General features: G+C 40.2%; 1 protein-coding gene across 1 annotated transcript in view; it reads right to left on the bottom strand.

The window, feature by feature from the left end:
* LOC112411973 (DNA primase large subunit-like) overlaps nt 1-25236 on the bottom strand; it is a 223324-nt gene that overhangs the window by 101030 nt on the left and 97058 nt on the right. The window contains exon 6 of the mRNA XM_024763397.1: nt 12167-12234. Coding sequence (XP_024619165.1) covers nt 12167-12234 — 68 coding nt within the window. The remainder of the gene's footprint in view (nt 1-12166; nt 12235-25236) is intronic.

The raw sequence follows: 25236 nt of genomic DNA, 5'->3' as shown, positions 1-25236 counted from the left end.
GCTAGGCCAGACAGAACCTGCCTCCCATCCTCAGGGAGCACCTCTACACCCTCCCTCCCCACCAACAAACAGCCTCTGAGGTTCATAAAATAATAACACATAAAACACATTTCCTCTCTTCGTCAACTATTCCCCAGTACTCTTGAAAGAGGTTAACACTATTTACTCCTTTCTATCTGGCAGCTATAGTTTATCATATTTTAAAAACAGATATCAAATAAAAAAGCAGTGAAGAAAGCATCACGAGTAATCAAAACTGATCTCTGCATCAAGGAAACATATTTCTTTGTTTAAATTAAAAAGTAAGCTAATACATCTTTCAAAATGAACTGTAATTTCCTACATCATTCTATAAAAGTATACCAAGTCCCAATACAACCCTTTCACATGAAGTAAGGTGTAATCATAGCACAAATGGAAAAACAATTTCAAAAACAGGAAACAATGGTTTTGAACATCACCCGTAATATCCACTTTTGCAATCACAATTTTACCCACTTTGGATGTTAAAAAAAAATACTCTGACCACATAAGCTAGGCTATTCAGACATTTAGAAAGCACAATCCCTGCAGTTTGGATTTCTTGGGTGTGTAGGAAATCAAGGGAACCACAGTTACAATATATCACTTCCTGCTGTGAGGATATCACAGGAAAATTCACTCAATAGCTGTCACCACTGAAATTGAAATGAATTTCTTTCTACAGCTAAATCCCTAGTAAATGGTATCCCACTTGTGTTAGTCCAAGTGATTTTCCCTGCAGTTACTCCAAACGAGAACACAATCAATAAAATTCTGTTATAAACTGAATGTAAATTATTTTTCCACAAGCATGAATTTTACGTAAAAAAAAATTCTCTCCGAAAAACTACCATCAGACGATACGTAGGATAATGATCTATATTCCCCTACAATTGAGAGAAGCTGTATGATTTCAAGAGGTGCACATACACAATAAAAAAAACAAGCTCATATGGGTTTCCACATCAGGTGAGAACTACAAACAGCACAATCACTACTCTTCTTTGTTTGAAGTTGGCCTCATCTTTTCCCATATGGTCCATATTTTTCTATTTATTCCCATTTCTAAGCTGCAACAGTCCAATAACTGCAAGACAGTTGAAAGTTGCACCTCATTTTTCTATAAAAAATATCTGTACCTCACAATTGTCAAAAATCATGGAATTGTACCCTTAAAATGAGTGCATTTCATTGTATGTAAATTATACCTCAATAAAATTGATTTAAAACGTAAAATATACACATACATCCCTGTAAGATAGTCACACTACAGTGTTACATAGATGTTTGCACCATACACACTTAAAGCCCCCAACAAAGATCTCTATTTTCATGAGTATGTTTTTTGTTTGTTTGTTTTGTTTTGTTTGCTGTACGCGGGCCTCTCACTGTTGTGGCCTCTCCCGTTGCGGAGCACAGGCTCCGGATGCGCAGGCCCAGCGGCCATGGCTCATGGGCCCAGCCGCTCTGCGGCATGTGGGATCTTCCCGGACCGGGGCACGAACCCGTGTCCCCTGCATCAGCAGGCGGACTCTCAACTACTGTTCCACCAGGGAAGCCCCATGAGTATGTATTTTATACTCCTTTTACATTCTTAGCATATTCTGGGAGCACAATGACCCCTAAGTAGAGGCTGTTTTGACTTGACTTTGACCCAGGATAGTCAAATGATTACAATAAAGAAATTTGCCTGGGAGATTGGTACTGAAAAGTTGAGGGCGTTGAGGGCGGGGTGGGCGTGAAATGAAGTTCTAACACACAGGAGAACTAAGACGTTAAATTGATGGTCATCGTCTCATTTCCCCACAATGTACAGAGGGCGGGATGCTTCTGAGATGCACTATCACAGGTCTATAGCACCCGACGATGCCCCCTCACACTTGTTCCCTAATAATAGAGAGAACCAGGGACACGAAGGTGGGGGTTTGATGGAGGTTTTGAAGGGAGGGGAGAAGAAGGGGAGAGCTAATGAGGATTATTATTACAAGTCACATCCAGAGATCACATCACACACTTTTCCTACACACTCTGTCACTCCTACACAGCCATTAACAATGGCTCATCATGTTAAGGTCTTCGTTTCATAGATCAAAACAGCAAGGTTCATAATAGCTTTGGTTTTATTTTGTTTTTAAATACAGTCTTCAACATTTGGATAGGTCACTGGGGAGAAAGAAAGGGGATCCTTCTGAGGTCACACAGAGAAACAGAAAGGACTCTCTTCGGTTAGCTCCTGATTCCAGGAGAAACAGTCCCAAGTCCCAAAACAAAAGGCAAAACCAGGCAAAACACTCTTTATACATTTCTACAATGTATAAAGAGTGTTTCTTTACCAAAGTGTTTCTTTACCAAAGGCAAAACACTCTTTATACATTTCTACAATGTATAAAGAGTGTTTCTTTACCAAAGCTTTTCTTTGGAAATGACAGAAAATTCACCAACATTTTGTCCAAACTATTATACCATCTCATCCAGTCTCAACATTTAGTAGCTTAAAAAACCTAAATGAGGTAAAATTTTAATACCTAAAAGTGTTCTCTCCCAGCACTGGCTCATTCAGGAGTCTTTCTGAGGTCCAGTCCCTGTTACAGCAACAGGGAGAGAGGTAAACAGAAGGAAGGATGCCTTGCTCTCATGGAGCTTACACTGCAGACAAACACACACCAAAAACACAAATGAACACGTAAAAATGACCATTTCAGCCAGTGATGCTGCTGTGAGGAAAACAGAGCAGGTGACAGCACAGAGGCCCCGGGGGTGAGTGTGAGCTGGGTGACCAGAAGCAGCCTTTTGTGAGGCTGAGAGGACACAGTTACATCATGTGACCAAGGTCCCCAGTGGCTTCCTGTGGACAGTATGTACGCCGTCCACCAAGGACCACAGAAGCTCAATTAAAAATGGACTTTTTATTCCCTTTGTATCAATGTTATCTTTTTAGAACTACTTTCTAAACAGTAGTTACAAACAACTGAGAGGGAGCTACACCTTCAGTGAGTCTGGGCTGTCGGTCTGTCTGCAGCCCAATCTATCAAGTGTTTTGTTTTTACTGTGAATTGTGCCTGGTTGCCAGGGGGTCTTCTTAGGTTCACTAAACATTTAGACTCACAAGATTTCCACAAGTGGCACCAGGTGGCCCAGAAAGACCCAGGACAGAACGCCAGCTCACCAGCTGGGCAGCGTGAGCACTAGACCTCCTGCAACACCTGCACAGGTGGGCAGCTCGGAGGCAAGGAGGACACGCCCACACCCAGAAGCACAGGGCTGCTGCGGCTCAGGGACCTCAGACCCCTCAGTGGCCGCAAGCCCTTAGAACTACGTCCACAGCCACCTCAAACTTGGAACTCCAAATCCATTAATCTAGAAACCATTACTATACTTTAAAAAATATATGACGATGTAAACATATTTCAAATATGACAGAGAACCGTGCTGTCCAATCCAATAACCATTAGCTACAACCGGCTACTTAAATTTAAATTAATTAAAATAAAATTACAACCTGTGTTCTTCAGTCACACTAGCCATACTTCAAGCACTCAACAGCCATAAGCAGCTGCTGGCTGCTGGGTTGAATGGCACAGGTACAGAACACTTCCATCACCACAGAAAGTTCTACTGCACAGCACTACAAAAATTACTTTTTCGCTGCTAATATATTACAGTAACTACCACAATGCTTTATCAGGCTTTTTAAGAAAATTGTTTCCCATAGCATAGTCATCATTTTGTACCTTGTTAGTGCTTTATGCCTAACACATTGTAAAATAACTAATTTTCTTTATTACTTAACTAGAGGACAATCAATATTTTAAAGAAACCCAAAGAGTGAAGAATACGAAATTTTAAAACTACAGACAATGAAACTACTTGAAAAACATAAACAATCATAAACTTTGCTTTCCAGGAAGACTGACAGCATCCACAATCCATAAATCCCTAAGAAACCTTGGAGTCAGAGGGCCAACAGAAATCTGACATTTCTACTTGGGAACAAGCTGCAAGAACACTGTGACATGCAAGGCTGTGTGCTCACAGAATCATGTCCCTCTACTGTGATTTCCATGATGCTATGTGCCCCACAGAATCAGGTACCTCTACTATGCTAACAGCCATCATAATTTACTATAATTACTTTAAGATTCTCTCTTTTCTGAGCAACACTGAGTCCTATAAGAACAGAAATAAACATGTATCCCTAGAACCTAACACCATGCCTGGCACCAAGTAGTTCCCTTAATATGTGTTAAATTAATAATAAATAAAACAAACTCTTAGAATAAAGGTTTGTGACCATGTATTTACCTCCACAAGTCACAGCCACTACGTACAACCTCATTACAAAGTCTACTGTTTACAAAGGTATCTATTTGCCTTGGCAAGATAGCCAGTTGAAGAGACAGGAAAGGCTTTCCTATCTTCTTTCTATATCACTGAAAAGAAAATCAGTACTTTATATTTCTGTAAAAATCATCGTTAACCCTTTTTTAACTTTAAAACATGTTAAGCTAACAAAGTGACATAACTACAAACCCCAGGGAAATTTAGTATTGTATATAAATTAAGAGTGATGGTTTACTTGTAAAACTGATGCAAAGTGATGTTAAAAGCTGTTTTCAACCTCCCAAGAGAAAACCCTCACGTTAATAGGCAGATCAATGGTCTTCCAAAGATGTTCACTCATGAATATGTTAGGTTATGTGGGAAAAAGGACTCTGCAGATGAAATTAAGATTAAGGACCTTAAGATGGGGCAATTATCCTGGGTATACAGGTGGGCAATGTAACTACATGAGACTGTAAAAGCAGAAAGCTTTCTCAGGGTGGGGGCAGAGATGCAGTCGCAGAAGTCAGTTCTGACACATGAGAAGGACTGATGCACTGCTGCCGGCTCGGAGAGGGGACCACACGCAAGGACCAGAAAGAGGCCTCTGGGGCTCAGGGAAGCAGAGGAAGGAATGTGGGCCCCTGGCTGACAGCCCGCCAGGAAATGGGGATCTCAGTCCTGCCACAAGGAACTGCACTCAGCCAGCAACATGCATAAGCTTTAGCAGCACACTCTGCCCCAGAGCTTCCAGCAACAGCCACAGCCCTGCTGGCATCTTGATTTTAGCTGCAGGAGGCCCATGTGGGATTTCTGACCTACAGGACTGTATGATAAAAATGAGTGCTGCTTTAATCCATTCAATTTGTGGTAATTTGTTATGGCTACAACAAAATTTTCTAATCTAGACACACCAATAAGGTTTAAAATTCAGCATCCTGAATTCTGTCTTCTTCAAGTCACTGGTTCACTTGCTAAGGACGCGGCTACTTTCTCGCCTCTCTTGTCCCTGTAAAGCTATAAGCCACCTAGGCTGCTGCTGCTCTCTGTCCTATCTCCGTCTCCTGGGAAACATCTCCGCTGCAATCCCTCTTAATGCAGTCATCACAGCATATCTTCTCCCCAGTGGACCTCACCTGGCCACAAAGAAGATGCTAACACTCTGTAATTGTTCTTCACAGCTTTATTCAACCAAAAAAAAGCCTGAATACCCAGTAAAATGGAAACGGTTAAGATAGATATATCTATCCTCAACTGAATATTGTAAGTCACTTAAAAATGGAGCCATGAAAAGTAATCTTCTACTTTACTACATGGGTATGACATACTAAGTGAAAATAAATTTTTTTAAGTTTAACCATTTAAATTATTATTACGTAAAAATATATAGAGATTACAACAAAAGCCTAGCAGTGGTTATATTAGTGAAGCAGGATTCGTTTCTTCTATTTTTCCAAATTTTATATAGTGTGACTATAAATTTTACCAAAAAAATTAAATGACATAAAATTTGTAACATAAGCCACATACACCTCTCTCCTTCCTCTGCTTGTTTAAGCTGCAGCAACTATTTCAGTACAGCTGCGCATGCGTGCGTGCGTGCGTGCGTGCGTGTGTGTGTGTGTGTGTGTGTGTAGATTGGTCTTCTTTCCCTGTTAGCATATAAACATCTTGAGCTGAGGGACCACATCTCTTAGCATCTTTGTACACAGACTATCCACTATAGTGCCCTTAACACAATGGGAGGATTTTAATAAAATGCTCACTCTTGACAAAGTACATCTCTAAAAAGGCATAAACATTTTCAATACAAACGTGAAAAAAGAAATAACTCAAAGACCATAAATAATGGGAAAGAACACATTCTTTCTAATTTATTAATATCTTACAAGACACCTGAAACACCTTCACAATAATCACTGAGCTAAAAGCTTATGTTGCTGCATGTAGAAAAGGAAATAAACCTAAAGTTAATGCCAGAGCTTAGAAACAGGTGATGAGGAAGAGCTGACAAACAGCTGTAGCCCGTGGACCACGTTAATGAGGCTCTCACTTCAGCCCGCACCTGGTGGGCATCCTGATCTACCAAACCTTTCCTAACACATGAATGCCCAACAATTTTCTGATTTCAAAATGAGAAGTAATTCAAAAAGAAAACACTGGGTACTGTACCACCATGGATATTGGGAAAAGCTTTCTTACAGAGATTGCATTTCTGATATAAAATCTGTGTCAGCATATTCTTCAGAGGAATAAATAGAAATGTGTACATATCAACCAAATGTACTGCATTAGGAAAGAAATTTACAAAATAATTGTTGGTAATAATACCAACTGAAGGAAAAAAAATACCTACTGAAGGAAGATGCTTTCATTATTTTAAATGATTTCCAAATAAAGGTCAATATAAACATCTGCTTAGAAATTCAGGATGCATTACAAGTTAATCCATGTGATACAGTTCAAGTATTTATTACAGGTAATGCTTCTCTTTGCTAGCTTCTCTTATCTTTACTTGACTTCTGTTTTATTCTTAGGTTGAAATATGCTAATAAAATTAGGAAAAATAGTGTAACAAATACATGGTTTTGAAATTCTTTAATTTTTAATTAAAGAATTGGAAAATCATTAAATTTATTGGCAAAATATTAAATGAGAACAATATTCACTTCATATCTTGAGGTGGAGAGGTGAAGGAGGAAAACACACTGTGGGGAAAGGCATTATTTTTAAGGAAAAAAAAAGTCATATCCAAGTAATCACATGTAGATTGTGGGCTACAAGTTTTCTTCTGCAGTCTCACCTATTTACACCTAGCATTTGTAAATAATACAATAAATAAAAATAACAATCTTGGGCTTCCCAGAGACAAGGAAAGGACTTCCCTGGTGCCGCAGTGGTTGAGAGTCCGCCTGCCAATGCAGGGAACATGGGTTCGTGCCCCGGTCCGGGAAGATCCCACATGCCGCGGAGCGGCTAGGCCCGTGAGCCATGGCCACTGAGCCTGCGCGTCCGGAGCCTGTGCTCCGCAATGGGAGAGGCCACAACAGTGAGAGGCCCGCATAACGCAAAAATAAATAAATAAATAACAATCTTTAACATAAACACCCTTGGTAGTCTAATACATTTTTATAAATATTATCCCATAGGTACAAACATTAGGGTAGCAAAGACACATATAGACAATAAACTTCTACATTTACAGGAACATATCCCAAGGCCTTTATATATCTCCAAATTAGAAAATCAGTACATGATATAATTCACCCTAGAAAATGCAGTGATGTGTGAGGATGTGTAAAGTCACCTTGAGATGTGGACTCATTAGATGATGTATATAATGATATGTGACTTGAGGAGAGCAGAAATTATGATTTACACAAATTCTCTCTGGCATTTCAGAATTTAACATGAACTTCCTGAGGCTCCATCACTAAACTTTAAAATAGGATTAATGACAAACAACCGTCTACCATCCTCACTGGGGTGTTCTGAGTGTGAACTAAAAAGCCAGTTTGGACAGTACTTTGTAAACTAGCCAGTTTGATTTCTTGGTCCCATGTTCTCCTCCCTCTTCTAAATACTTGCCCCTTCAATTATTTCCTTATTCCCATAAACCTCGTTTCTCCCTGACCAATAAACATTGCTCACCTTTCCAGTCTTCGGGGAAAAATGAAACACTTGCTTCAACCATGACACTCATGGGTACAGTCCCCTTTCCTCCTCGCTCTGCCAAGAGCAGTCTACGCTCCCTGTATGCCCACAGCCTCGTTCCGCATTTCCTCCTCAACCCCCACCCCAGGGATAGACTTGCATCTGTACCACTGCAAGGTGGGGGCTGAGCCACCTATGGCTCCCATGCACCTAATCCAACTGACGTGAGGAGATTCTGACCTGACTTCCCTACGCGTTTAACAGTGTTCACCTTTCTGAAAGCTTTCCCTTAGCATTGTTGATGCCACCACCCCTTGCTGTGCTCCTGTTTCACTCGAGATTCCTCCCTGGTGTCTTTACTGGCTTCCCTTTTAACTCATCTCCTCCTTCCATCACTGCCCATCACAGGTCACTTAAACACTAACTTCTATGGGTTCTATTCAGGGCCATTTCCCCTTTTCTTGTCACTCTATATTCTCTCCCTGAGTGGTCTCAACCATCCCCCTGATTTTAACCACCCCTATATAGTGGAGATTAGCAAATGTCTCTCTATAAACCTCGCTCTAAAACTGCGGGTCTATATTCAGCTACTTACTAAACACCCCCCATATGCTCCACCAGCATCTCAACTTTAAAATGTCTTAACCCACTGAACCTACGATCCCAGCAGTCCAATTCACCCCCTTGTCCTCCTTTACTCTCCTTCACGGTCACTGACAACATCCTCCTCCAGGTGAGATCAAAGTTCAGTCCAATCATCTGAGCCCCCACTGTGAGCCACCACTGTGCTAGGGGGTGTGGAATCCAAACAACCACTTCATGGCCTCATCACTTAAGGAAATGTACTTTGTGTTTAATTCCATTCAAAAGGTTACAAATGTTGTAATGTGTTTAAGTGCCTATCTCTCAAATGAAATCAAAACTGTAAATTCCTTGAGAACAGAAATTGTCTTATTTTTTTTTTTTAATCCCCGGCACATAATAGGTGCTCAGTTACTGATGGATGCTACTAACGAATAGCTTGCATTTCCATAAGAGATTGAAGCAAAATGCTTTCTGTGGTTAATTTAACTTTTAACTATATAACTAGGTTCAACTAAGAAAATCTGGACACATCACTTCTACATTCTCAGAATGATATATATTGTTAAGCAATATACTAAATTATTAGGTTGGCAAAGTGTTATACTAATTCTCTTTGAATGTCTAAGTCCTGTAAAATGACTTGAGAATTTCTCTGTATTGCTACTTCAATTTTTGTGGGTATTGGTATCACCTCCCAAATTAGTTTTATTGACAAACTTAATTAAAACACTACTCATCATTCCTCTTTGATCATCACAGGCACTAAACAAAATTAGATCTAATAATGATTTCAGTTTCAACCTCCTAATATCCACCACCCCTTCTAGGTTATATTTAAACTATACAGTTCATGCAAATCAATGATGATTATTTTTTCCTAACAAGATTATCATTAGCATCTTTCAAGCCAAACAGTATTCTTTCCTATTTTGACCTAAGCAAAAGGAAGGTAAAAGAAAAACATTACATTTAGACAGCCAAGAGACAATTCAATATACTTGAAAGCCTTTCCACAAGGTTACTTTTTGTAACAGGAAGTGTCCAACTATGCACATCAGCTGCCACCCTACATACAGATGTCTCTGACATGGTAAAAAAACAAGAAACCATTTGGTTTAATAATAATAATGAGAAGCAACATCAGTTGGTGCATATTACATGTAGCATCTAGCCCTGGTTGCTTAGCAAACAGCCACAAGTGACTTCCACAGAGAAGGAAAGCCCTAAATGAATGTACAGTTTGTGCAAGTTTCAAGGACTCAAGAAGACGTGTCAGTAGTTAATCTAAACTCTAGTTGACAATGACCACACTGGGGTGGAGGAAGGAGAATCCACATTATCTCACAGAATCAAGCACTGACTAGATGTGAGATCCAGTCCTTTAGGTCTATGTCTTCTGACCCAATGGTTTTATAGGGGAAAGAACTGTAACAATATGATTATTATAAATTATAAAAACTTTATGCAGAAAAAAACCAACAAAATATCACTGGTATAACACGTATTCATTCATTCAACAAAACACATAATGAAGACCTATCATGAAAAGCACTGTGCAGCTCTGGAGCAGCTCATACTATAATGGAGAAATCAGGCAAGGAAACAAGCGATTACAATATCACAGGTTCTGTAACATGGGGAGCCAGGCAGTATTATGGGAACACAAATAAACACCTGAGAGGGAGATGGGGCAGGGGAGGGAGGGTGAGAACCAAATGGTCAGGGAGAGCTCATCAGAGGAGGCGAACAAGAACAAGCAACATTAGTCAAATCACAGAGGTGGAGGAAGGGGAAAAGAGCATTCCGGGCAGGAGGAAATTATCTGCAAGGGCACTGAGGAGAGCAAGGGCATGTCACACTGGAGAAGCTTCAGGGCACCTGCTGGCAGGAGAAGTCAGGGCGTCAGTACTGACAGAAAGTCCAAAGGGCCAGGCCAGCTCCTTCCAGAAGGACCTTATCTGCCAGGCTGCGAAGTTCTCACTTCATCCCGAAAGAAATGCAGGAGAAAGAATGCTTTTAAACCAAGGAATAATATAATGACTGCAGCAGTGATGTGAAATAGAGAGGGCAAATCGGGCAAAGATAAGAGGCCACCAGAAGGAGATGCTCAGGCTGAGACTGGGAGGAGAGGGGGGCAGGGGAGTGACTCACTAACACAGAGCTCTCAGAAATTTAACAACTCTGTACAGTACTCATGCTACTCAGTCCCTGGTGAAGTGTTAGTCTGGACCCCACCCTCCCCAACTGGAGAGGAGGACAGGAGAGGAGGAAAAGAGGGAGCAGGGAGGCAGGAGAGGAGGAAAATGAAGAACACTGAAAGACACTGGAAATTAACGTCCATGCCAATTTCTGAAGGAGCAGTAGCATTCTAGGTTTCAAAAAAATAAAAAGAAACCATAGAGGAAAACACTAAAGGTGCTTGGCTGCATATAACTTGAAAATGTAGGTATGTTGGATAATGCAACATAATAAAAAACTCTCAGAAAAAAAAAGTTTGTAACAAATATAACGAAGAGTCACTATCCTTTATATCTAAAGTATGTAAGATCAAATAATCAAAAGATGCTATCAATAAATGGGCAAAGATAGTTAATCCCACCTCAAAAAAAATGGATAACAAAATGATTTAAAATCATTCTTAATAATTATCAGTGCAAAGTACATGATACCAACAGTATCTCTATGGTAAACCTATTAAATTAGCAACTGTTTTAGCTCCCCTTCTTGTTCAGAGTACAGCAACATGGGGGATCTTATATGAAAACACAAGTAGAATAAGGTTTTTGAAAAAGAAATAAATATGCTTAAATCTTTAAAAGGGTTCATATGCTTTCACAAATTCCACTTCTGAAAACCCATGCTAAGGAAACCATCAAAAATACAGATAAAGATTTACATACCACATTTTTTACACTAGTGAAAAGAATGAAAAATGGTCTAAATGCTCCCCAAAGAATGATAAATATACTATAGGACACCCATACAAGAAAATATCATATAATCATGAAAAACTATGTTTGTGGACAGATTTTAGTAACAGAAAAAATGAAAAAAATAGTGAATTATATAAAAGTGTAATTACAACACTCAGTTGTAAAACAGCACAGAGGAAAACAGTATTATTTCTGAATAGTGATGATAGGTTTTTCCTCCTCCTTTCCTGTATTTTCAAAGTTTGTTTTTTAAATAATGAGGATAAATTATTTTTGTATTTAGAAAACAAATATAACTTACTTCAACTACCCCCAACAAAATATGAGCAGGTTCCCATAGTTTGTCTTAGCCTCGCAGTTAATTAAGCAAATAGCTCATTCCTTTGAGATCTTTCTGAACTCAGTCATCACTACTCATTTTAACTTCAACTTATCAACCAGTTCTACATACTTTTACAGAATTAAAAGAACTTTCTATACTACCCTGAAGTCAAGGGTAACAAGTGCATTGCACTAGGAACTTCAACTTAAATCAGAGAATGACAAAAAAAAGAAAAAAGAAAGGCTTTGTAAAGTTTTTAGACATCGAAGAGGCTTTAACCACTGTAATGCAGGTGGATTTACAAGTTTGACAGGCTGGGCCTTTGTATTACCTGAGGTGGTTGAGCAGAGGCTGGAGTCTCTCATCCGACTGCACAGCGGGCAAGGACCTGGCTGTTAACTGAAAGCAGAGAAGGGGGTGAGTAACCACAGCAAACGCCTCAGACTGAACTCATCTGAACTACATGCAACATGAGGACCCGGGGCTTCCCTGGTGGCACAGTGGTTGAGAGTCCGCCTGCCGATGGAGGGGACACGGGTTCGTGCCCCGGTCCAGGAAGATCCCACATGCCGTGGAGCAGCTGGGCCCGCAAGCCATAGCTGCTGAGCCTGCGCGTCCAGAGCCTGTGCTCTGCAACAGGAGAAGCCACAACAGTGAGAGGCCCGCGTACCGCAAAAAAAAAAAATGAGGACCCGGAGAGCGGAAGGAGATGGGGGGTGCCTAAAATGTAAGAACACTGTTATTTTTGTTTGTTTTTTTTAACATCTTTATTGGAGTATAATTACTTTAAAATGTTGTGTTAGTTTCTGCCGTATAACAAAGTGAATCAGCTATACATATACATATATCCCCATATCCCCTCCCTCTTGTGTCTCCCTCCCACCCTACCTATCCCACCCCTCTAGGTGGTCACAAAGCACCGAGCTGATCTCCCTGGGCTATGCGGCTGCTTCCCGCTAGCTCTCTGTTTTACATTTGGTAGTGTATATATGTCACTTCGTCCCACCTTACCCTTCCCCCTCCCTGTGTACTCAAGTCCATTTTCAGCATCTGTGTCTTTATTCCTATCCTGCCCCTAGGTTCATCAGAAGCAGTTTTTTTGCAGATTCCATATATATGTTTTAGCATATGGTATTTGTTTTTTCTCTTTCTGACTTACTTCACTCTGTATGACAGACTCTAGGTCCATCCACCTCACTACAAATAACTCAATTTCATTTCTCTTTATGGCCAATATTCCATTGTATATATGTGCCACATCATATCCATTCATCTGTTGATGGACACTTAGGTTGCTTCCATGTCCTGGCTATTGTAAACAGTGCTGCAGTGAACATTGTGGTACATGACTCTTTTTTTTTTTTTGCAGTACACAGGCCTCTCACCGCTGTGGCCCCTCACGCTGTGGAGCACAGGCTCCAGATGTGCAGGCCCAGTGGCCATGGCCCAGGGGCCCAGCTGCTCCACGGCACATGGGCCCTCCTGGACCGGGGCACGAACCCGCGTCCCCTGCATCGGCTGGCAGACCCCCAACCACTGCACCACCAGGGGAGCCCCATGATTCTTTGTTAATTACGGTTTTCTCAGGGCATATGCCCAGTAGTGGGATTGCTAGGTCGTATGGTAGTTCTATTTTTAGTTTTTTAAGGAACTTCCATACTGTTCTCCATAGTGGCTATATCAATTTACATTCCCACCAACAGTACAAAAGGGTTCCCTTTTCTTCACACCCTCTCCAGCATTTATTGTCTGTAGACTTTTTGATGATGGCCATTCTGACTGGTGTGAGGTGATACCTCATTGTAGTTTTGATTTGCATTTCTCTAATGATTAGTGATGTTGAGCATCCTTTCATGTGTTTGTTGGCAATCTGTATACCTTATTTGGAGAAATGTCTATTTAGGTCTTTGGGCCATTTATTGATTGGGTGGTTTGTTTTTTTGCTATTGAGCTGCATGAGCTGCCTGTATATTTTGGAGATTAATCCTTTGTCAGTTGCTTCATTTGCAAATATTTTCTCCCATTCTAAGGGTTATCTTTTCATCTTCTTTAGGGTTTCCTTTGCTGTGCAAAAGCTTTGAAGTTTCATTAGGTCCCACTTATTTTTGTTCTTACTTACATTTCTCTAGGATGTGGGTCAAAATGGATCTTGCTGTGATTTATGTCATAGAGCATTCTGCCTGTTTTCCTCTAAGAGTTTGATAGTGTCTGGCCTTACATTTAGGACTTTAGTCCATTTTGAGTTTATTTTTGTGTATGGTGTTAGGGAGTGTTCTAAATGCATTCTTTTAAATGTAGCTGTCTAGTTTCCCCAGCACCACTAATTGAAGGGGCTGTCTCTTCTCCGTTGTATATTCTTTGCCTCCTTTATCAAATATAAGGTGACCATATGTGTGTGGGTTTACCTCTGGGCTTTCTATCCTGTTCCATTGATCTATATTTCTGTTTCTGTGCCAGTACCATACTGTCTTGATTACTGTAGCTTTGTAGTACAGTCAGGGACCCTGATTGCTCCACCTCTGTTTTTCTTTCTCAAGATTGCTTTGGCTATTTGCGGTCTTTTGTGTTTCCATACAAATTGTGAAATTTTTTGTTTTACTTCTGTGAAAAATGCCAGTGGTAGTTTGATAGGGATTGCACTGAATCTGTAGATTGCTTTGGGTAGGACAGTCATTTTCACAATGTTGATTCTTCCAACCCAAGAACATGGCATATCTCTCCCTCTGTTTGTATCGTCTTTAATTTCTTTCACCAGTGTCCTATAGTTTTCTGCATACAGGTCTTTTGTCTCCTTAGGTAGGTTTATTCCTAGGTATTTTATTCTTTTCGTTGCAGTGGTAAATGGGAGTGCTTCCTTAATTTCTCTTTCAGATTTTTCATCATTAGTGTATAGGAATGCCAGAGATTTCTGTGAATTTTGTATCCTGCTACTTTACCAAATTCATTGATTAGCTCTAGTAGTTTTCTGGTAGCATCTTTAGGATTCTCTATGTATAGTATCATGTCATCTGCAAACAGTGACAGTATTACTTCTTCTTTTCCGATTTGGATTTCTTTTCTTTCTTTTTCTTCTCTGACTGCTGTGGCTAAAACTTCCAAAACTATGTTGAATAAGAGTGGTGAGAGTGGGCAACCTTGTCTTGTTCCTGATCATAGAGGAAATGCTTTCAGTTTTTCACCATTGAGAATAATGTCTGTTGTGGGTTTGTCATATATGGCCTTTATTATGTTGACGTAAGTTCCCTCTATGCCTACTTTCTGGAGGCTTTCTATCACAAATGGGTGTTGAAATTTGTCAAAAGCTTTTTCTGCATCTACTGAGATGATCGTATGGTTTTTATCCTTCAATTTGTTAATATGGTGTATCACATTGATTGATTTGTGTATATTGAGAAATCATTGCATTCCTGGGATACACCCCACTTGATCATGGTATATGATCCTTTTAATGTGCTGTTGGATTCTGTTTGCCAGTATTCTGTGGAGGATTTTTGCATCTATGTTCATCAGTGATATTGGCCTGTAGTTTTCTTTCTTTGTGACATCCTTGTGTGGTTTTGGTATCAGGGTGATGGTGGCCTTGTAGAATGAGTGTGCTATACTTTGGAAGAGTTTGAGAAGGGATAGGTGTTAGCTTTTCTCTAAATGTTTCATAAAATTCGCCTGTGAAGCGATCTGGCCCTGGGCTTTTGTTTGTTGGAAGATTTTTAATCAAAGTTTCAATTTCAGTGCTTGTGATTGCTCTGTTTATATTTTCTATTTCTTCCTGGTTCAGTCTCCGAAGGTTGTGCTTTTCTAAGAATTTGTCCATTTCTTCCAGGTTGTCCATTTTATTGGCATAGAGTTGCTTGCAGTAATCTCTCATGATCCTTTGTATTTCTGCAGTGTCAGTTATTACTTCCCTTTTTCATTTCTAATTCTGTTGATTTGAGTCTTCTCCCTTTTTTTCTTGAAGAGTCTGGCTAATGGTTTATCAATTTTGTTTATCTTCTCAAAGAAGTAGCTTTTAGTTTTATTATCTTTGCTATCATTCACTTCATTTCTTTTTCATTTATTTCTGACCTGATTTTTTTTTTTTTCGGTACGCAGGCCTCTCACTGTCGTGGCCTCTCCCGTTGCGGAGCACAGGCTCCGGATGCGCAGGGTCAGCGGCCATGGCTCACGGGCCCAGCCGCTCCGCGGCATGTGGAATCTTCCCAGACCGGGGCACGAACCCATGTCCCCTGCATTGGCAGGCAGACCCTCAACCACTGCACCACCAGGGAAGCCCTCTGACCTGATTTTTATGATTTCTTTCCTTCTGCTAACTTTGGGTTACTTTCGTTCTTCTTTCTCTAACTGCTTTAGGTGTAAGGTTAGGTTGTTTATTTGAGATGTTTCTTGTTTCTTGAGGTAGGATTGTATTGCTACACACTTCCCTTTTAGAACTGCTTTTGCTGCATCCCATTGGTTGTGGGTCATCTTGTTTTCAGTGTCATTTGTTTCTAAGTATTCTCTGATTTCCTCAGTGATCTCTTGGTTATTTGGTAGTGTACTGTTTAGCCTCCATGTGTCTGTATTTTTTACAGATCTTTTCCTGTAATTGATAACTAGTCTCATAGTGTTGCAGTTTTGTGTGTGTACACGGGCCTCTCACTGTTGTGGCCTCTCCCGTTGCGGAGCACAGGCTCCGGACGTGCAAGCTCAGAAGCCATGGCTCACGGGCCTAGCCACCCGCGGCTTATCGGATCTTCCCAGACTGGGGCACGAACCCATGTCCCCTGCATCGGCAGGCTGACTCACAACCACTGCGCCATCAGGGAAGCCCTAATGTATCATTTAAAGCTTGTGTTTCCGTATTTATTTTCATTTTGGATGATCTGTCATTGGTGAAACTGGGGAGTTAAAGTCCCCTACTATGATTGTGTTACTGTCAATTTCCCCTTTTATGGCTGTTAGCAGTTGCCTTATGTATTGAGGTGCTCCTATGTTGGATGCATAAATATTTACAGTTGTTATATCTTCTTCTTGGATTGATCCCTTGATCATTATATAGTGTCCTTCTTTGTCTCTTGTAATAGTCTTTATTTTAAAGTCTATTTTGTCTAATATGAGAATTGCTACTCCAGCCTTCTTTTGATTTCCATTTGCATGCAATATCTTTTTCCATCCCCTCACTTTCAGGCTGTATGTATACCTAGGTCTGAAGTGGGTCTCTTGTAGACAGCATATATATGGGTCTTCTTTTTGTATCCATTCAGCCAGTCTATGTCTTTTGGTTGGAGCATTTAGTCCATTTACATTTAAGGTAATTATCGATATGTTTGTTCCTATTACCATTTTCTTACTTGTTTTGGGTTTGTTATTAAAGTCTTTTCCTTCTCTTGTGTTTCCTGCCTAGAGAAGTTGCTTTAGCATTTGCTGTGAAGCTGGTTTGGTGGTACTGAATTCTCTTAGCTTTTGCTTGTCTGTAAAGGTTTTAATTTCTCTGTGAAATCTGAATGAGATCCTTGCTGGGTAGAGTAATCTTGTTTGTAGGTTTTTCCCTTTCATCCCTTTAAATATGTCCTGCCACTCCCTTCCAGCTTGCAGAGTTTGTGCTGAAAGATCAGCTCTTAACCTTATGGGGATTCCCTTGTATGTTAATTGTTGCTTTTCCCTTGATGCTTTTAATATGTTTTCTTTGTATTTAATTTTTGACAGTTTGATTAATATGTGTCTTGGTGTGTTTCTCCTTGGATTTATCCTGTATGGGACTCTCTGTGTTTCCTGGACATGATTGACTACTTCCTTTCCCATATTAGGGAGGTTTTCAACTATTATCTCTTCAAATATTTTCTCAGTCCCTTTCTTTTTCTCTTCTTCTTCTGGGACCCCTATAATTCGAATGTTGGTGTGTTTAATGTTGTCCCAGAGGTCTCTGAGACTGTCCTCAATTCTTTTCATTCTTTTTTCTTTATTCTGTTCTGCGGTAGTTATTTCCACTATTTTATCTTCCAGTCACTTATCCGTTCTTGTACCTCAGTTATTCTACTGTTGAGTCCTTCTAGAGAAGTTTTAATTTCAATTATTGTGTTGTTCATCATTGTTTATTTGCTCTTTAGTTCTTCGAGGTCCTTGTTAAATGTTTCTTGTATTCTCTCCATTCTATTTCCAAGATTTTCAATCATCTTTACTATCATTATTCTGAATTCTTTTTCAGGTAGACTGCCTATTTCCTCTTCATTCATTTCATCTGGTGGGTTTTTACATTGCTCCTTCATCTGCTGTGTTTCTGTCTTCTCATTTTGCTTACCTTATTTTGTTTGGGGTCTCCTTTTCGCAGGCTGCAGGTTCGTAGATCCTGTTGTTTTTGGGGTCTGCCCCCAGTGGGTAAGGTTGGTTCAGTGGGTTGTGTAGGCTTCCTGGTGGAGGGGAGTAGTGTCTGTGTTCTGGTGGATGAAGCTGGATCTTGTCTTTCTGGTGGGCTACACCACATCCTGTGGTGTGTTTTTGGGTGTCTGTGAACTTAGTATGATCTTAGGCAGCCTCTCTTCTAATAGGTGCAGTTGTGTTCCTGTCCTGCTAGTTGTTTGGCATGGGCGTCCAGCACTGGAGTTTGCTGACCGTTGGGTGTGCTGGGTCTTAGTGTTGAAATGGAGATCTCTGGGAGAGTTCTTGCCAATTGACATTACATGGGGCTGGGAGGTCCTTCATGGTCCAATGTCCTGAATTCGGCTCTCCCACCTCAGAGGCTCAGGCCTGACAGCCGGCCCGAGCACCAAGACCCTGTCAGCCACACGGCCAGGGACGTGGGGAGTTTCTTCCCTTTTGGGAAGTCTGAGGTCTTCTGCCAGCATTCAGTAGGTGTTCTGTAGGAGTTATTCCTCATATAGATGTATTTTTTTATATTTGTGGGAGAAGGTGATTTCCAAGTCTTACTCCTCTGCCATCTTGAAGGTCCTCCCCACTGTTCTTTGTTTAATCAAAGAATTGTATAGAAATCTGATCCATTCTGTGATAAAAGCTATCCATATGACCCTAGGTTTGTAGAGTATGTCCCTGAGTTTGGAAGTAAAGAAAAAGGAGACAAAACAAAGAATAAGAGGGGAGTATCTACCTGAGCTCATGAAAAAACCTCTAGCCATGAAAATATTATCTTTACAAATAAAAATGGAAAAACTTCTAAATTTACAGCAACCAACCTTACAGCACTGAATCCTGGGATGATGAAGAAATTGGGGAGAGAGACTTTCATTTATAGCTAAGTCACTGTGAAACTGGTTACACACGGAAGTGTATGTACACACATACATACACACACAAATGCATTCCTTCATTTCGACGACCATGTTACTATAAGAAACCAAGAGGGCTTCGCTGGTGGTGCAGTGGTTGAGAGTCCGCCTGCCGATGCAGGGGACACGGATCTTCCGGTCCGGGAAGATCCCACATGCCGCGGAGCGGCTGGGCCTGTGAGCCATGGCCGCTGGGCCTGCATGTCTGGAGCCTGTGCTCCGCAACGGGAGAGGCCACAACAGTGAGAGGCCTGCGTACAGCAAAAAAAGTAACCAAGAATATCTTATAAACATAACAAGGCAACTCAAAGTACTTAACTTTGAAATGTGACCCCCAGGGGATCTAGGAAACAAAATGTAAGAGCCAAAGCCTTATTTCTCAATACTGTGTGTCAGGTCGACAGTATATCATGGAAATGTGAGCCTCTGATATACTTTAGTGCAATAATATTAAAATCTTATCTCTGTGTATCTCTATATTTGTCTCTGTTCTTGAGAAAGCCCTCTTATGCTATAAGAATGTGAAACAAAGAAATTAAAAATATTCAAAGTAATTAGATACCTTGAAGTCACCTAAATAAACCACCAAAACAAATGTAAAGGATAGATTTCTTCTGGATTCAAGTATACATAGCTCTTGTATTCTACTAATAAATCATTTGATAATTCACAAAAGAGAACCTTCCTAAAACTAAAAAAGAAACTGAAGGATATCCTTTGGTTTTATATAGGGTATCCTAATTATTTTGTTAATTAAAAGTAATTCATCAATTAATTTAATTCAAACTTAATTTTCAATGTTATGCAAATAAAACTGTCACTTTAAAAACATCTAATAAATACTATATTTGTGAAAACATGTTGACCAAAATGCCAAATATGAAGTCATTTTTATTAAATCGTATCTAGTAATAACAGAGAAACATTCCCAATTTTGTGAGTCAATACATGTGAACAGTTATTAATTTAAAATACAATAAAGTGAGACAGTCTGCTGCAATTTAGTGCAACCAAAAGATTCTCAGTATCCCGGAGAAATGTTAAGTCTAGTATTTCATGACATATGTTATAAAGGTTTTATAAACAAGACACTTTACTACACCCTATATCTGCTAATGTCAAATCCCCTTACAAAGTATCATTTTCATTGTTCAAGAGGTTTCATGACTCAGAAACAGAGCTATGCTCTAAAAAGATTAAAATAACTTATCTAGATATTTCAAAAGTCAATTTTCTGAAAATGGAGCAGACAGACTAGGAGTTACTTCTGTCAATCTGTGTAGCACAATTTCTGATCAACCCATGTTTTCTGAATGAAAGCAAGCAAACAGAAACACCAGCAAAATACTCCTAAATGTCTCTACATTCCACATTGGAAATATATCTCAATCGTACACCTATCTCCATTTGAGCCTGCATTCCCTTTATCCTGAACTGTGGATATAGCATCTTCACTATGTTTCTCCCTCCCTTCTTGTCTTGCTGGAGTGAAATTTTCAAAATGAAAGTTACCCACTCCCCAAATTAAAACCACTTAAAATTCCCTCAGGCTCGCAGGCTAACTTCATCACACCAATTCTTTCATCAGACAGCTTCTTAAAATCCTCCTCTTGGGCCGAATTTCTGAAACATGGTGCAGAACGACAGCTCAGCCATCTCCAACAGACATGGTGGCAGCAGATCAGGAAGAAATGGGCCACTACTCCAGTTTCTGGAACACATATACTCAACGATTTGATTCTCTCCCCACCCCTTCCCAACCTCCACACCTTATTTTCAAGTTTGAATCACTGAGAAGAATAAACAATCAGCATTTTCAAAAAGAGCACACATCTCTTCATGTTAAGGAGATTAGATAATAAAGCTATTCCAAAGCTCTTTAAAGTGGCAAAGCTGTCTACTGACCTTTTGCTGACAGAATATAAACTTCATTTTAGGGACTGCAGGCTCTATCATTTCTTCTGGAATTTCTCTCTGAGCCCAAGTAGCTACTACTATATCCCCTGGGCTATGAGGGGCCAAAAACTTGCAACTGTGTAATTCCATTAATTGATGAAAAAAATTATATTTAAGTTCATTTGTGTCATATCTTAGATTCCACATATAACTATATTCAATATTCTATGATAAACCATAATGGAAAAAAATATTTTAAAAAAGAATGTATATATATATAACTGAATCACTCTGCTATACAGCAGAAATTAACACATTGTAAATCAACTAGACTTCAGTAAAAAAATTGATAACCATAAAAAAAATATCTATATACTTTTCACAGCTAAAGCTTTTCAAATTCCTGCTTTGAGCAAAACTAAATCTAAATCAAAACTAATAAATCACAACTGTCAGCCTTCCAAGAAAGCAATACACAGTCATGACAAGATTTTCAGCATTAAGGACTTCCTTTCCTCTACAACCTGAAATGAGTATTTGTCTAGTTTAAATAGACTTTGGTTTCCAGATATGTCTTAGTTGTTTCTTTGTTTTGATAGAAAATACAACAATGTCCTTGACACACAAATCACCAACAATGAAAGAGAAAGAAGATCTATCAGAGTTTACATCTGCAAAGCCTAAATGGGGTGTATGAGTTACGGCTGTTTCATGGTAACATTAATAAAAGTTGGCATAAAATGTACCTTATTTCTTATTGTTGAGAGGTCAGAGGTGAGCTCTTAAGATGTCTTTTCATTATTAACAATACATCTAGCACACTGAATTAATCAATGCAAGGTTTGTGCTGTTTTTCAGCATTATAAACTACTCATTCTTAAATAAATCTCATTTCAAAGATTACTATCATTGAGTAAATCTTGCATTTTGCCATATATTTGTGTACAAAAAATAATAATGCACTTTTCCAACTAATAATTCTTTTAATGACATTAAATACCACACAGATGAGGGGCTTCCCTGGTGGCGCAGTGGTTAAGAGTCCACCTGCCAATGCTGGGGACACGGGTTTGATCCCTGGTCCGGGAGGATCCCACATGCCATGGAGCAGCTAGGCCTGTGCTCCACAACTACTGAGTCTGCGCTCTACAGCCCATGAGCCACAACTACTGAGTACACGTGCCACAACTACTGAAGCCCGTGCGCCTAGAGCCCGTGCTCCACAACAAAAGAAGCCACTGGAATGAGAAGCCCGAGGTAGCCCCCGCTTGCCGCAACTAGAGAAAGCCCGTGCAGCAGCGAAGACCCAATGCAGCCAAAAATAAATTTAAAAAATAAATAAATTAAAAAAAAAACCACACAGATGCAAAGGCACAAAAAGTAAAAGTGAGTCTGGAGGTGTCTGGCCCACCTCGTAGTTTCCTCCTGAGGAAACAGCATCCTCAGGCCTGAGCACGAGGTACTGCACACACAGCCCATGCGAGACTAGGACCCATGGGACAGCTACCTGCCACTGCACAAGCCACATAGAAACCAGTCGGAGACTGGTAAAAAAACGTCCTGTGTCGTTTATATAACAATGCTGAAACTAAAGTGCTGGGGTAAACGCTTTTTGAGATATTACTGCTAACTATTACAGTTTCTGGTGGATAAGTTATTTTGAAAAGGAGTCCAAAATATTTGTCTCGAAACATTCCTACCCCAAAAAGGACGTAAAGTTTTGAAAACGAAACCCAAACAGCAATTAGAAAATTAATCTACTCAAGAATGGAAAAGCCTGGCTGTACAGCATTCAAGGTTCTGAGATCTTTTCAAGAGTAAGGCAAACACAGAAAACAATGTCTAGACGTCCCGCTGAAATTAGATCAGCATGGAAAAAGTAACCTTTAGAATTATGATCCTGGAGATCAGTACAAGGGCGTTTGTTACATTATTTTGTATACATTTGTGTGTGAAGTATAGTTCAGGGGAGGGAGGGAAGGAGGGCTGAGGGATTTTTTCAAAGGGAGAGGAATGGCTTGGAGGAGGGCCATCCAGGGACCCAAGATCCAGAACAAGGCAGCAGCAAAAGAAAGGAAATAAGGAGAAATTCTCCGCATAACTTCATGCCCACAACAGAAGGAGTGACAGAGGACATCTGGTGGGCTGACTGTTCTATTAATTGCAATACAGTGGCCACAGGAAGAGGAGGATCCAGAGAGGAAAGAAAATTCCTAGTTTTAGGCATGCTGAATTTGAGGTGCCTTTGAATATCCAAGAGGCAACGAAACATATATGGATTTAGAGCCCAGGAGAGGGTGTGGAGCTGAGGGTGTAGATTTAGGCGTGATCAGCACGCAAGCAGCGGATACACCATGGAAGGGCTGGGTTTCCCAGGGAATGTGCATAAGGCAGGAATGTCAGTGGCAGTGCTGCTTAGAGCTCAGGGTTCAAGCCCCACCCAGGGGAGAACAGGACCCATGGCAACGTCTGCCCTGGAGACCTGCCGGGTATGTGCTTCCCCATTGGGAGAGAGAAATGAGGAATTCTGCCAAAATAATACTGATTTTATGCAATTACAGGTTTGTGGGGGTGGGAAGGGAGGGAGGAAGAGAGAAGGGTGAGGAAGGGAGAGAATGAGAATACAACCAGCAGCTCCTCTAATTTAACTCTTTTCTCGCACACTTGGAACAACGTTGAAAAAAACGTTCCCTGAGGAAAGCACTCTGCCACCAGTTGTGAGGCTGACTGTTGCTCTTAAAATCCTAAAGGAGAGTCTGCTGCCAGCCAGTGGCAATTGTGAAGTCATATTTGTGAACAGGGCCTATAGTAAGAAAAAATTTTTCATGATTTCCCTCTTCAGATGATGGGCATGAAGGGAGGGAACGAGAATACACAAGGAGTTAATAAGCATGTAAGGAACACAGAAAACGGCTTTTAAAGAGTCAGCAGACCTGTGGAAAACAAGGGTGATGCAATCAGTTGAAAATGAAGAACAAGAGAGTGGCTTCATTTGAAAATAATAAATCCCTTCTCTCTGAACTGCTCACCCAACACTGGCTAAACTAAAACACATAAAAATGACAGGAAAACAATGCTCACTTCGAAAATATTGCTCCATTTTGTTCTCTGGTGTTTTCACCCTCTACCACTCACTTCAGCTTCCTTACAAACCCAGGAGGAATGACCACGTGCACTCCTATCAAAGCTGTGCCTTAAAAGAAATCCGAGATAGGTGATCAGCACAAGGCAGACCCTTTTTTTCATATAATCTTCTTCCACTCAAAGCAGAATAGACTCTTCCGGTGATATTAGGGTAGGGCATTCATATCCATTCACAAAGACTCCAAATTTAGGTAGTTTTTGTTCTGGTTTGGGTTTTTTTTCCTTTTTATTTTTAACAGACTTTATTTTTTGGAGCAGTTTTAGTTAGATTCACAGCAAAACTGAGAGGAAGGTACAAGGTTTCCCATACACCCTCTGCCCCTCACATGCATAGCCTCCCTGACACCCCCATGAAATTGGTACGTTTATTACAACTGATGAACCTATACTGACACATCATTAGCACCCAAAGTCCAGAGTTTATCTAGGGTTACAGAGGGTTCACTTTTGCTATTGTACATTCTATGGGTTTGGACAAACACATAATGACATTTACCCACCACTGTAGTATCACAGAGAACAGTCTCACTGCCCTAAAATCTCTGTGTTCCACCCATTCATCCTTTCCTCCCCCCTAATTTCTGGTAACCACTGATCTTTTTACTGTATCCATAGTTCTGCCTTTTCTAGAATGTCACAGAGTTGGAATCATACAGGATGTAGCCTTTTTAGACTGGCTTCTTTCACTCAGTAATGAACACTGATGCTTCCTCCATGTTTTTCATGGCTTGATAGCTCATTTCATCTGGATGTACCAGTTTTTTTTCCATTCACCACCTGAAGGACATTTCGGTTGCTTCCAAGTTTTAGCAATTAGGATTAAAGCTGCTAAAAACATCTGTGTGCAGGTTTTTGTGTGGCTGACAAATTTCTGATAGGTGTGTTTTTTAATGAAAAACATAGGGAATGCTTTTCAAAATGTCTTTACGTTCTCCTCACTTCATACAGGAGTTGAGATGGCTCCTCCTGCACTTCCTAACTGCCAGAGAGTATCAACTTAACATCAAGCACACCAACCCTTTTCTACTAAATTGAAGATGCACAATTCATGCTTATGCATATATTCATTTTTTTTTTTTTTTTTTTTTTTTTTGTTTACTTGGGC

This window comes from Neophocaena asiaeorientalis, unplaced genomic scaffold (assembly GCF_003031525.2).
Source record: "Neophocaena asiaeorientalis asiaeorientalis breed wild unplaced genomic scaffold, Neophocaena_asiaeorientalis_V1.1 scaffold906, whole genome shotgun sequence".
In the NCBI taxonomy this organism is placed as follows: Eukaryota; Metazoa; Chordata; class Mammalia; order Artiodactyla; family Phocoenidae; genus Neophocaena; species Neophocaena asiaeorientalis.
This window is presented reverse-complemented; position numbering and strand designations above follow the sequence as displayed.